At 39.3% G+C, this 15,105-nt stretch overlaps 1 protein-coding gene across 1 annotated transcript in view; it reads left to right on the forward strand.

The window, feature by feature from the left end:
- Positions 1-15,105, forward strand: part of DNAH7 (dynein axonemal heavy chain 7) — a 211,659-nt gene that overhangs the window by 123,608 nt on the left and 72,946 nt on the right. Inside the window, exons 43-47 of the mRNA XM_036253338.1 lie at positions 184-514; positions 2,074-2,420; positions 4,696-4,876; positions 7,367-7,552; positions 12,258-12,421. Coding sequence (XP_036109231.1) covers positions 184-514; positions 2,074-2,420; positions 4,696-4,876; positions 7,367-7,552; positions 12,258-12,421 — 1,209 coding nt within the window. The remainder of the gene's footprint in view (positions 1-183; positions 515-2,073; positions 2,421-4,695; positions 4,877-7,366; positions 7,553-12,257; positions 12,422-15,105) is intronic.

Consider the following 15,105-nt stretch of genomic DNA (forward strand, 5'->3'; position numbering starts at 1 on the left):
CGAGCCAAACTGGCCAGGGTTAGAGTTCATATTTTTTGGCAAGTTGTTAATATATGTAGAAATATGTCAGATCACTTTCTTAATTGTGCCTTGAACACGCCTGAAGAGCTCAAGTACACACTACTTTTCCTTGAGGTAGGGTACAGAGCTGCCAATTAACCTGTTTTATCTGTCTTCTTTCAGTGAAGTAATGAAAATGAAAAAGAGGTATGAAGTCGGGTTGGATAAACTGGATTCTGCTTCATCTCAAGTGGCCACGATGCAATCTGAGTTGGAGGCTCTCCAACCTCAATTAAAAGTTGCTAGCAAAGAGGTTGATGAAATGATGGTAATCATTGAGAGGGAATCTGTAGAAGTTGCCAAAACTGAAAAAATAGTGAAAGCTGATGAGACGGTAGCAAATGAACAAGCTATGGCCTCTAAAGCCATCAAAGACGAATGTGACGCTGACCTGGCAGGGGCCTTGCCGATATTAGAGTCCGCACTCTCTGCCCTTGACACCCTCACCGCACAGGTAAGAGGGCCACACACGTGCTAGGAAGCATGTCACCAGGGCTCAGGGAGGCACGTACCATGGTGTGCTACAACCTATTCTATCTCTCCAAATTAGTCTCCACTATTAATGCAATTAAAATAAATTTCAAATTGGCAAAGGATTTCCTAATTCACCTGAGGGGGGGTGGATACACATGTATGACTGAGGCAATTTTGAAAAAGAAGCAAGCTCCCACATGTTACAACCTACCCTAAAACAACTGTTACCTTGAGAACTTGGCAAAACAATCACAACAATCGACAGGGGCATCAGACCCAGGTATATATTTTGATTCTAAGGTGAGCCTTTTTCATATTTAGACACTTTTGTCATTGGGATAACCTTACAGTAGGTGTGATAAAGTACAGTTGTGCCTAGCATCTGCGGGGGCCTGGACCCCCTCCAAATACCAAATCCACAGTACTCAAGTTCCTTATATAAAATAGCATAGTCTTTGCATGTGAACGACACACATCCTCCTGTACATTTTAAGTCATCTCTAGATTACTTAAATACCAAATGCAAAGTAAATTCTATGCAAATGGTTAATACTGTATTGTTTAGGATATAATGACAACCATCTACAGAATCTGCGAATGCAGGACCGTGGACATAGTTAGGAGGGCTAACTATATATATAGTGTCAGTGTTTATCAGTGGGGCTTTTTGTATGTGTTTGTGACACATAAAATAATGTGAGTTACATTATATTTTATAATAGCATGTCTTAATTTGATTAAATGTGGCATTAAAATTAAGATATAAAAGGGGAACATTTTAATTAAGAAAGATAAATATGAATTTTTAAAAATAAATAGTGTGGGGAATCTTGGTTAAACTGCTGGCTGGGGTAGGGGAGAGAGTGCTAGAACCTTCTTCATACCTTTAATTCAATAGGACAAGTATAATAGTAAAAACAAAGGAAAAAGCACAGATAGGGTGTTAGAATTGCGGTTCATACCTATACATTGCAGGTTGTGCAGCCATCAAAAATGATGATGGAAATGTTTACTAGCATGAAAGGATGTGCATTATATGTTGTTACTGAAACAGGTTTTAAAACAGCATGTATGTTAGTATACTATGATTCCATTGTTAAAATATGGCATATACATTGGTTTGTAGCTTATACATATACATAGAAAAAGATATAGAAGAATGTAAACAAAAATGTTTACAGTACTTAACTCTATGTGATGGGATTATATATCTTCATATTTATTATTTCTTTGTATTTTTCTAACGTTTGCATCTTTTATAGTTTTTTAGGAAGTGATGAAACTCTTACTTTGTAACAGCCAGATCTCTCTTTTATATGTTTTTGAAGTAGACTTTATATCATAAGTAATCTTACATAAGGTATGTTCCCATCATTACTTTTAGTTTTCAGCTTTCGGGGGAGACAAACTTCTCAATGCTTCTGGATGATGCTTCTTGACGACGCTTCTATCATAGTCACCATTTCTGCCCAATGAACAAGATTCTATCATGCATAAGCAAACTATTCTTTCTGAATAATTCGCATGTTTCGTTTCAAGGACATTACGGTGGTGAAGTCCATGAAGAGCCCGCCCGCGGGCGTGAAGCTCGTCATGGAAGCTATCTGCATCCTGAAGGGCATCAAAGCCGACAAGATCCCCGACCCAACCGGTTCAGGGAAAAAAATAGAGGATTTCTGGGGTCCAGCTAAGAGACTTCTTGGTGACATTCGATTTCTCCAGTCACTTCATGAATATGACAAAGACAACATTCCTCCAGCTTACATGAACATCATTAGAAAAAATTACATTCCCAATCCAGACTTTGTTCCAGAAAAGATTAGAAATGCTTCCACAGCAGCCGAAGGTCTGTGCAAATGGGTCATAGCAATGGATTCGTATGATAAGTAAGTATCGACTGAAAGAAAATGAACTGGTATGTTCTATTCCAAGTTTGGTCAGTTAGACTGGTGCAGACACTATGGAAAACAATATGGTGTTTCCTCAAAAAATTAAAAATTAAACTACTATTTGACCCAGTAATCCCACTTCTAGGAATATACCCTAAGAAGCCTGAAACACCAATCAGAAGAATATATGCACCCCTATGTTCGTAGCAGCACTATTTATAATAGCTAAGATCTGGAAACAACCCAAGTGCCCATCAATAGATGAGTGGATGAAAAAGCTGTGGTACATATACACAGTGGAGTACTATGCAGCTATAAGAAAGACCTCTTATCCTTTGATAGGACCTGGAGGGCCTGAAGAGTATTATCCTAAGTGAAACAAGCCAAGCAGAGAAAGACAAATATCACATGATCTCACTTATTTGTGGAATATAATAAACTAAACAAACTTATGAACAAAATTGACCCAGAGACATAGAAGTGGGATACAGACTGACAAGCCTCAGAAGAGGGGGGCGGGGGTCGGAGTAGAGGGATAAACCACAGAACTTATATGCATATATGTGTAACCATGAACATAGACAACAAAGCTGGGGGTAGGGGCGAAATTGGGAGGAGGGTGTCAATGGAGGAAAAAGGAGAAACATCTGTAACAACAAACACACACACACGCACACAAAACTTAAAAGCTACATAGGTGAGAGTAACCTCAGAAAACCATGTCTAATTCCTGCTATATGTTTACATATTTATTGGAGGCGAGATTATACTAATTAAATAGTATAATATAGTGGAACTTAAACTTTTTGGACTCAGGAGCCCTTTACACACTCTTAAAAATTAGTGGAGACCCCCCAAAACTTTTGTTTATCTATCATATTAGAAATTAAAAGTGAGAAATTTAAAAATAATATTTATTAATTCATTTAAAAATAGCAATGAAAACATTACATGTTAACACAACTATTTTTTTTAAATCCACATTTTCAAAACATCTATGAGAAGAGCAATGGTGTTTTACATTTTAACAAATCTCTTTAACGTGTGCTCTTCTAGAAGATTGCTGGACTCTCAGGTGTGCTTCAGTCTGTTACATGTTGTTTCTTTTTTTTTTTTTTTTTTTTTTATCCTCACCCGAGGACATTTTTCGATATTTTGTTCAGATAGAGTGAGAGGGAGAGAGAAAGAGAAACATCGACGTGAAAGCAACACATCGAGTGGCTGCCACCCGCATGACCCAACCAGGGCTGGGGACAAACTGCAACCGAGGTACGTGCCCTTAGCGGGAACCGAACCCGGGTCTCTCTGGACCGCAGGCCGATGCTCTAACCGCTGAGCCAAACTGGCCAGGGCTGTTACATGTTGTTTCGATTGAAGCATGTGAAGAAAATACAGCCTCACACAGATGTGTAGGTGGACGGGGGCGGACCTCACGGACTCCGTGAAGGGGAGGGGCATGCCTAGGACCACATTTAGAAAACCACCGGTGTAATACATATTCTTTATGAGATAAAGAGCCTGTTTTGCTAATTAGGTGAGAACCATTCATAGCATGTACAGAGAGTAAAAATTATTGGTTATGTCTTCAAAAAGCAACTTTTACAGTATATCTTTCAAATTTATACACAATTTGAATCATTGCACATTTATATTGCATGCTCTATATGGTTAGGACCATGATAGACGATGTTAATGATACATTTTAATTTAAAATGTTATCATTTGTTTGGAAAGATAACATGACTGACTCTTTTTTCCAGATAGAGGAAATAATTTAGATCTATCATTTTTCCTACCTAGTCCCTTTTATTACTAACATGCATATTTATAAGAAAATTTGGTTTTATGTAAGGGTGTATTCTGAAATTTAAAAAAAGAAGTAAAATGACACAGATAAAATCTCACCTCCTCATCAGAATTAAGTCTTAATGATTAGGTTACTTTCCCCAAACACTGTCATAGTTTACATGAATGTGCTATTCTCCTCTTGCAAAATCTCCAAAATTCCACACTGGCAACAATCAAATATTATTTCGGGCAAAAAACAATGACTGACTTGAAAGCATTATGCCTATTTGGTATTAATAGTCATTACTTATGTGCTGGGATCAGATTTGATGGATTCTTAGATGAAACAGAAAATATAGAAATCAGTATAGTTGTACATATAGATGAGTTTTGAGTCATAGTAAGGATATTAGAAAAGCTCATTCACTGATAGTGCACTGGAATATTAAATGCATATTTTATTTTCCAATTTTACTTTTTGCAGAGTGGCAAAAATAGTAGCTCCTAAAAAGATAAAACTGGCTGCAGCTGAAGGGGAGCTTAAAATTGCCATGGACAGTCTTAGAAAAAAGCAGGCAGCCCTGCAGGAAGTTCAGGCCAAGCTGGCCAAGCTTCAGGACACGCTTGAACTAAATAAAGAAAAGAAGGCTGATTTGGAAAACCAGGTACAGCACAATATATAGACAAATATGAGCAAATTGTCAATTATTGTAAATAAAAATAATGTTCATGTTAGCATATAACACAACAATCCTCTTTTCTTGCTGGTCGGGGGTTGAACTGTGCCCCATGGGCCAAATTCATCATTGCCCATTTTTATGGTCCACAAGTTAGTAATGGTTTTGGTATTTTTATGTGATTACATATTAAATGGTTATATAAGTACCTACATAATATCCTTGATTTTACCTCTCAGACACCAGAGCCTAAAATATTTACCTTCTGGCCCTTTCCTGCACCAAAAGAAAAAATAAAAATTGCCAATCACCTCTGTCTTGTATTATTAAAATATTAAGCTAGATTATTTAAATTATTCTTTATGTTACAGGTAAGGAAATGGAGAACCAAAACATTAATTGACTTAGGTTGTATAAGAGTCCATGGCAAAGCTGAGATAAGAACTCAGTACCCAGAACCATACTGTGTCCACTGAAAATATCTTTAAGACTAAAAGCGTTGGTCTAACTTATATAGTGATACTGTTTGGAAATTTTAACTGTGAAAGTCTGATTACATTCTCGAAAAAAGTCAAAATACTTTGTAACAGTCAAACATTTTTGGTGCTTATTAGATGCAAGGCATTGTTGTATATATGATCTCATTTCTTCTCACAACAGCCTTCTGAGGGAGGCAATCTTTTTCTACCTTTTTGTAGAAACTAAAGCACAGAAAAGTTGAGCAGCTTGTCCACGGTCAACCCAGCTTCTAAGTGTAAACACTAAGGTCTGAACCCAGGCAATCTGACTCCAGTGGCTATGCTCTTTCCCGTGGTACCAGATTGCTTACTTCTATAGGATATATGCACACATTCTATATTTGTGCACATATGTGACATTGTACTGATATTTACAATAATAATGTACTATTACTGAGCATGATTTCCAAGGGAGAAGTTTCAGTTTAAATGATATAACAGGTATTATGTTGTTGCTCACTCGAAACACCGTTCAACTTCTGGATGTTTGAAATGTTTATTTAGTTTTCAAAATAAAATGTTAAATATTATGGTAATATAAAATAAAAAAAATGCATATGTGTACTAAAAATCTGCGTTTGGAGGAGAAAGTTTAGCTAAAGTATTTTTACTCATTTATTTTATTTTATATTTTTCATCACCATTTATCCCATGTCCTCTTTCGCTCTCTGCCACACGAATGACCACTTTTATCATAGACCAAGACCTAATTTAACATTTCAACATCATTGAAGGAATAATGGATGAAGAAAGAAACCAGGGAGACAGACACTATTAGAAAAGGGAAAAGAAAAAAAGACAAGGTTTAGCCTGACTTGTGTGGCTCAGTGAATTGAGCATTGTCCCCTGGACGGAGAGGACAGGACACATGCCTGGCTGTAGGCTCCATCCCCAGTAGGGGGTGTGCAGGAGACAATCGATGTTTCTCTCTCTCTAAAAAAAAAAAAGGTTTAAATTTAGGGAGTATCAAAAATATTACCAGTTAGGTACCTTTTACTTTTTAAAACCTGTCTTTGGATGAACTGATATAAGATTTGATATCTTTTAATGTAAAAGTAATTATTTAATATAAATATTAATGGCATTAGGAAAAATTATTCTTATTTCAAAATAATCTAAATGTCTCTATTTTTATCAGTTATTTACTTTCTCTCTTTATGTGAATTATTTCATTTTGAACCTTAGGATAAACTTTACTTAATCTTCTTCCAGATATAATGATGCTAAATCACTTTAAATTAAGTAAAAATAATTCAGGTATTCTATTGAAATATTGCTATTATATGGGTTGAAATGGTTTTTCCCCAAGTTTGCTACCTTTATAATTACTCTTTTTATTTTTTAACACATTGCTTAATTACAAATTTGGTTAACAGTCTTTTGCACAAAGTAGGCTCTCAGCTATTGATTGATGCCCTAATTTAAGGTTAATTGCAAGTGTCTGAGTGGGTTGACACAATTTAACAACTTGAAAATTGTGCTTTGTAAGTAAGTATAAATTATTAAAACTTTTAAACATTTAACCTTTGAAATCATTAAGTCAACCATAAGTTAAATGAGTGGAAAATGTTCAGAGACTATTAAAATAAAATGAATTTAGATGATAAAATGGAAGGAAAACATCTATACTTGCAAGAGAATATCCTTTATTACTTACTTAACTTTTAGTGTCTCATACTGTAGGTCATGTCCTTCACTACAACTGTCTGCATTATGTGATAAATACCACTGTGAATTTTATACATTGTATTAAAGTGCATACTTTATTATGAAAAAAATTTAAAACATTATGAACTTCTCAGTATCCATAATCAGCTATCTTACATTTTTCTTTCAAATAGTTAAAAACTTTTCAATCAGAAACTTGTAATTAAAAAAATTATCTCTGAGGGTAAAATCTTGCAGAATTTTAAAACTCATTCTACTTGGATGTCGATAAAAGTTTCCTTTTGTTTTCGAGGTTGACTTATGCAGCAAAAAGCTGGAACGAGCTGAGCAGTTGATTGGTGGCCTTGGGGGCGAGAAAACGCGGTGGAGCCAGACAGCCCTGGAGCTAGGGATGCTGTACTTCAACTTGACTGGAGACATCCTCATTTCCTCAGGCGTGGTCGCTTACCTGGGAGCCTTCACCTCTAACTTCCGACAGGTAAGGGACACTAGGCGATGTCTAAGGTCTCTTCCTGACCCTCCCAGGACAGCCAACATCAATCTTAGGGATGTTTATTTGGTAAGTGTGAGAAGCAAAATATGTTTAAGTGATTTCTAGTTGTGCATTTATTTTTTTATTTTTTATTCCTCACCGAAGGATATTTTTCACTTATTATCAGATAGAGTGGGAGGGAGGGAGAGAGAGACAGAGAGAAACATGGATGTGATAGAGCCACATCCACTGGCTGCCTCCCGCAAGACCCAACCAGGGCTGGGGATGGACCACAACTGAGGTACATGCCCTTGACCGGAATCGAACCCGCGACTCACTGGTCCGCAGGCTGACGCTCTAACTGCTGAGCCAAACCGGCCAGGGCTCTAGTTATGCATTTAATTTATTTTCTAAATTCTGTAAATAATTTACTCTGTACAAAGATACTCTGTAAATACTCTTTTATAATCTGATTGTTTTAGAAGCAAAAAGGTCTACTTTTAAAATGTAATGTGAAACAGTAGATCCTAATGGTAAAATTTTAGTTCCCAAACGAGTGGCAAGGTTTCACTGTGTGTTTTATCAACTAATCCTGATGTGTTTCAATAGCAAGCCATTTCCAAATCACTTCCGAGACTGGATCTTCCGGGGAGGAAAAAGTGAGCTGGCCTAAAACCCAATTCAAAAGGGATTTTTTTTCCCCCTCAGAAAACAAAGACCGGGTTCCTGCTTTGAATTTTCACCCTTTGCCGGATTCTACCTCTGTCTTCTCCTTCATCCAGCCCTAACCTCATTTCTGCTCCCTGCCTGTTCCTTCCTCTCTTCCGTCCCTTTGTGAACAAAACCCCGAGCATCCTCAGCTCTCCTCAGGAAAACTGAACCCGAACCCAACCAGAGCGTGACCTTGTCAAAGCAAGAGGAGAGATTTAGAAAAATTAAAAGAATGAAGAGAAAGAGAAAAGGAGGGCGAGGAGAAGGAGAAGGAAGAAACCCGAAACATTTGGCAGTGGCTTCTGCTGTCGAGCGAGGAGAGAGTACAGGACGACGCCTTCGTCATTTTGCGAAGCGTTTGCTCTCATGTGGGTGCAGCTGCACCTCACTTAATCTCAGGACTTTCTCTTACACAGGATTCTTGGTGGCCACTGTCTGTTTGTTTTACCAAACTGGTTTAAAATCCTCACATGGATGGTGTTCTGTCTGGAGTCATGTGGGTGCTGGTCATCCTTGTCCTGGTGCACAACCTCTATATTCTTCTTAGCTGTGTCTGTGCATTGGTGTCTCTGAATGACTGTCTATGGCTATGGCATTAACACCTTGTGGTTCAAAGAGTTCAAATTTAACATAACACTATTTACCTAGTGATAGATGTGTTTGCTCGACAGTTTCAGAGACTGAAGAGGTTATGAAAAGGTTAAGAGAAGTGCTCAGAGCCCCATAGCTGGTAATGACAGCAGGACTAAGACCTGGAGTCGCCCAGATTCTCAGTTGAGCCCTCTTTCTGCTCTTCTACATCGACGTGGACCAAGGAGCCAGGGAGCTGCAGCCCCGCCCTCCCGGTCCGCCTGTGGGTTCCCAGCGTGGCCCGGGTGTGCCGCTGGCTCCTGCTGAGCGGTCCAGTGCCGGGCTGAAAGGGCGCCAGCCAGGCCCACCCCGCCCAGCCCAGCCTCCTCTGACGGCCTCTTCCCAGGCTCCGAGTCCGCTCACTCCGCAGTCACCCGCCTCTGCCGGGATCGGCTGCCGGTGCACGGCCTCACAAAAGCGTCGAGGGAGCCTGGAGGCCCAGGACTGCGACCTAGGGATTTACTGACAGAAGCAAAGCGACAGCTCCTTCTGTGAACTCACACCCACCTTGAGGTCCAGGACTGCGACCTAGGGATTTACTGACAGAAGCAAAGCGACAGCTCCTTCTGTGAACTCACACCCACCTTGAGGTCCAGGACTGCGACCTAGGGATTTACTGACAGAAGCAAAGCGACAGCTCCTTCTGTGAACTCACACCCCCGGCCCACTCCTGACCAGGAAGCCACGTCCCCCATCCCGTCTGAGCACCACGAGAGCTTAAAGGCTGTATTGTCCTTTCCTCGCTTCACTATAGCAACCGAGGCTTTGCTTTTCCTAACGAGTCTGTTGTCACTATTCCCCCCCCGTGAATTCATTCTTTGACTCCTACTCCGTAATCTTTCCTCTCTGATTTCTCTGGGTCAGGCAGCTGGCAGTTTACACCCCATCAAGAGCTTCCTATTCAGTTCTAATTGTAGTATATGTGTTGCTGAAGTGACCGCCCTCTTCAATCCTGAACAGAATGGTGACAGTGGCAACTTCGCTGTTCTGCCCAGATTCCCGCCTGGCTTCCTGTGCTTTCATGTTAAAAACCAGCTCACTTCCCTTGGCCTCTTAAAACCCACCTGCCCCGTGCTTGGGAGACTGGGAATGTACTTCCCTCTGGCTCGGGCGTAAGGGATGACTGCCGGATGCAAGAGCTTGAGAGTCTGTCTCCCTTCCCCTGGTCGGGACAGCTCCGAGGAATAACGTACGCATCTCGCAGGAGCAAAGCGAAGCCACCTGCTGCAGAACGGGCTGACCCCTCGCCTTTCATCGGCTTCCCCTAGCAGCCCTTCCTTAGTCATGTCACAGAAATCTCCGTCTCGGAGAACTTCTGGTTTTCGAACACGAAAGCACAGGAAGCCAGGAGAGAATCTGGGCAGAACAGCGAAGTTGCCACCGTCACCCTTCTGTTCAGAACTGAATGAGGTGCTCACCTCAGCAGCATATATGCTAAGATTAGAGTTGCTGGGAAGCTCTTGACGGGGAAGACCTTACAATTATCTTGTTCTTTTCTTTTCATTTATTTATTTTTTAATCCTTACCCGAGGACATTTTTGAATTTATCCTCAGACAGAGTGGGAGGGAGAGAGGGAGGAAGAGAGAGAGAGAAACATCGATGTGTCTCACATCGACTGGTTGTGACCCCAACCAGGGCCGGGGACAAACTGCAACAGAGGTTTGTACCCTTAGTGGGAATCGAACCCAGGACTCTCTGGTCCGCGGGCCGACACTCTAACCGCTGAGCCAAACCAGCCAGGGCAATAAGTTAATACATTTTTTTAAAAAAGTGCCTGACAAAACTCAGCATGTTCACATAGCTGCATAATATACCTTCCCACCAAATGCTTATTAATTGTGAAGGGAAAGGGGGAAAGAGCAACTTGGTGGAGAAGCTATAAGACAATATGTCATAAGTACTGTCTTAGCTCAGGTTGGAATCATGATTACAAACTCCGGATTCCCTGTGGTGGGTGATTTGGGAAGCCCCCACCACAACCATTGCCCTAATCAGGCTTTCATATTCCAAGACAGATACCAACTTCCAGAGGCCCCCAGATACCTCACACCCAGGAGTGACCCCTCCTTAGCTGTGTCTGTGGAATTATTCTAAACAGTCCCCGGGAAGCCCATTAGACCTAGCTTGTCATACATGAAGTGCCTCCTGCAACTCCACCTTTTCACCCTGCATCCAGGGTGACCTCCTGAACGGCAGCTTCTTCTCTGGTGCTGCAGAAAGATCCTGCCTTTCATCTATTCCAGTGTCTTTGTGTTGTGTCCACCATCCAGAGAAACTTATACCCGAGATCATGAAATTACGAGGCAGAACTACCCCTTAATCAAGTGATAAAAATCAACATCAATAAGTGAACAGTTTGAAATCATGTGCCATTCATGGAATGCAGCAAGAAGGACACAACATCATTTCTCTAATACCGCCAAAGGTGCATGACATGAATTGAATCTTGAAGGAACATCGCACACACCCAGTTAGGGGGTATTCTGCAAAATAACTGGCTAATCAAGGTCATCAACTCCCCTCGAACTGTCATGCCATTTCTGGACAAACCTAGGGGAAGGTTGGTTGAACCTAGTAGCAGGAACCGAGAGGAGGAGGTAATGCCCACCAAGCCCTCTCAGCCAGTACCACTTCACACACACAGCACCCTCATCTGCCCCTGGGCTGGTACCAAACAACACGTGGATTCACCTTCTCTATGCCTCTTCCTAGCCTATTTTCTCCTGGTCATGTGTTTTACTATTTCTGAATTCTTTGATCTGGAACCTCAGATCGGTCCTTGATTTCTGACTTTCTGAGTGTGAATCTGGGCTTGAAATACCCTTTTGTTTCCTGAGCACCCCAGGTGGGATACCCCAGACTTGAATATATGTCCTGATCCTTGTTGGTGTCTAAGAGCCCTGTCATGGTCCATCCCCCAGGGCACGTGAGAGCCAGACACATGTTTTCTATAGCCCCTGCTGGTTTAAATTGGATTTACTTTTATACAACAATATTGTATTACATTTGCTGGCTATTTGTAATTTAAAGAAAATATGTAAAAAAACATGGTGGTCTCCAACTATTTTGTCAGATGAAGCTGGCAATTATTTTTCCATGTCCAAAATTCTGGCTTCATTATTAAGTTATCTATCTGCACTTTCTCTTGATATTGAATGTGATTCATCTTCACTTGAATACATAGCAGACCTTCTAAATTATAATTTTATTTCCAAAAAAAATCCGATAAACACAAATCATTTCTTTAGGTAGGATTTCAACAATGGTTTGTTGATTCAATGAAATGAAGTTGTAAACAGAGAGTTTAGAATGTATTCATTTAGTAACCTCTAACCTATTTTTTAAATTCTTTCTGTGTATGTCTTAAAGATTCAAACGAATGAGTGGACAAATTTGTGCAAAGGAAGAGGTATCCCCTGCTCCGATGATTATTCCCTTATAGGTATCCTGGGAGAAGCAGTGACAATTCAAACCTGGAATATTGCTGGGTTACCTTCTGACTCATTTTCCATTGAAAATGGAATCATCATAATGTAAGAAAAATATTTTTCTCACAAATTATCTCTATTAATCAGTAGATTTATCTGTGTAGCTTTTTAACAGTTATAGCTAGTAAATTTTGATAGTATTGAAGAAAATGTTGCTGAATTAACTAAATTAAATATGAATAATCACTTCCTTCTCCTATTAATATTGGAATAGTTGAGCATTAGAGACCATGGTAAACAAACCAAAAAAACCCAGATTAGTTGCTTAATTTTAAATTAATATTTAGCAAATAGAGCAAAACCCTATAATGAGTAAATGAAGTCCAGAATTTTTATCCCCAGAATTTTGTTATTGCAGGTAAATGAAAGGTGCAGTCAGTAGTGGGTTCTTGGTGGTGACGGTTTTGGGTGTTCCAAATTCTGTGTTAGTCCCTGCCGGGTGTGGGGCAGCTTAAATGATATGGATACACTTCTGGGTCATGGGATGATTGGAGCTTTGATGACAATGGCTGCGATTCCTAGACTCTCCCTGTTAGTAGATACATCCCGTGGAGATTGGGCTGGTAGAACACCGTAGTCTCCTCCAGCCTCGCCTTTATCCCAGGTCTTACCTCTCAGAAGCTAAGGCCTTCAGCCGGCCCCAGTGTGAGGACAATCATCAATTGTGTCATTTCCAAGTTCACATCACCATGCACCTTTTATCACTGGGTCAGCCTTCTTGGGGGTTTTAGTATGTTAGCAATGGTGCAGGTAAACCATCAGTATACAATGTTCAGTTCTGTGTTACATGACTATCTTGATTCGTTGTTTACTACTGAAAAATTAATTGACATGATAGCACTTAAAGTAAAAGTGATTGAGGCATGTAAATTTTAAAAATAGAATTAACCGCCACATGTGAAGACTAGTTATTCATAATTTTTTTGTCTAGTATTTATGAAAATTGTTCCACAAATTAAAACTCTGCTGAACACATTTCTTTACTGCTCAACAGATGATCTTGATTTATGGATTTCTTTAGCATTTATTTACTGAATTGTTCTATAGGGATTTGGGGTATATGCAATTTGAATATAATATAAAACAAGACAGAATCTGATGAGACCACTTAAGGAAAGTTAAAGAAGTAGCTACCATTAGTTATTTGATAGCTGATTTCTCAACAGTTGGGTCCTGAATTAAGTTTAAAGCTTCCTGGTAACTGAGGCAAAAAAGAAAAGCTGTGTCATATAGTTTTCAGTTTTGAGCAAGTAAACAGTACTTAGAAAGACCAGCTTTTTCAGGAACTAAAATTTAATTATCTTGTTGATTTGGAGAAAAGATTACAAAGCTCTTCTTTGGGGGCCTAAAATTAAGTACTGGGTACTCTGCTCCAGTAATCTAAATTAATCCAGAATAGAAATGATAGAATCTAGACAAATGATCAATATGTGCATTAGTTTGCTGCTAAAACAGACCTTTTTATTTTTGGTACATGCCCCTAGTGGGAACTGACTTCGGGACTCTCTGGTCTGCAGGCCAACGCTCCAGCCGCTGAGCCAAACCGGCCAGGGCTAAAATGGACTTCTTAAGTACCTTTTAACAAGTACAGAATGGCAGCTAGTTCGTTTTTTAGTGACTTAACAAGTACACGACATACAGGCCGTTTGTGTTGGTATTTGATGTGAGAATACACATTAGACATCAACATCTACGGGAGGTTTCTGAAAGTTTTGAAGTCCACCTTTTACTTTTTACTTTTGCCCAGCCAGACCAATTAACTTCAGCCTAAAGAACAGTCAGATGTTGCTGATTTTGTTACAGTCATTGCTATTGTTTCTCTCTCAGAACAAAGAATTTTGCTCTCCCCAATCACCTGTGAATATACGGTGGTCCTGTCTTTATTATATTGACTTGCAGTTTATATAACTCTGTTCCATCTAGCATGACATCTATAACCATTATATTCATTGAAAGCTAAATTGCTTCTTATTTTCTAGCAGATAAATATACCTTTTATTTTGGGTCCAGTCATATTCCAATAGTAATAGAATTGTCGATCAATATTTCTGCTTTTAACATTCCAAGCCTTTTGGTGATTATTTTTCAAGACAACAAACTCACATTTTAGGGAGCTAGAGGTAGAAAATGGTGTTAATAAGCCTAAACCCCTAGAGGTTTGCCATTTCTTTGTAAAAATGTTTAAATATTAGCAAAATGTTATGATAGTAGTTTCACTAAGAAAGAAACAACATTTTTCATTCTTGATCTATTTTGTCAAAGTATTTTGGTAATCTTACAAGGAGAGGTTTCAGTAAATAGGTTTAAGGTGATCATTTTAAGGTGATTATTAAGTATCAGATAACTACCTTATTTAATTGCCTAATGCATCCTTTCATTACTCAGATATTTGCTTGATAATGGTAATTCCTAATATTGAGCACTTAGTAAGGACCTACTTCTGTATTAAGCACTGCCTCAGCTGAGTGAGGATTCGATTATTTAGGGAAACTAAAAAAACCTATTAAAATTTGGATACGTTAAAATATAAGTAACTTTCGGAACTATTGACACTTGAAGGTCCTTGGCTAATTAGAATTTCAAGGGCTAGTGGTAACATTCAGGAGATTGTATCTGGACATTTCATGGGGAAAGTATTAGAATGGTTCAACAACTTGTTAAGTTTATCAGACCTATATCTAGTATAACTCTGCTTTTAAAAGTATCTATAGGAGTCAGAAAAATTAGGT

The sequence above is a fragment of the Molossus molossus genome, unplaced genomic scaffold (genome assembly GCF_014108415.1).
Source record: "Molossus molossus isolate mMolMol1 unplaced genomic scaffold, mMolMol1.p scaffold_m16_p_11, whole genome shotgun sequence".
Classification (NCBI taxonomy): domain Eukaryota; kingdom Metazoa; phylum Chordata; class Mammalia; order Chiroptera; family Molossidae; genus Molossus; species Molossus molossus.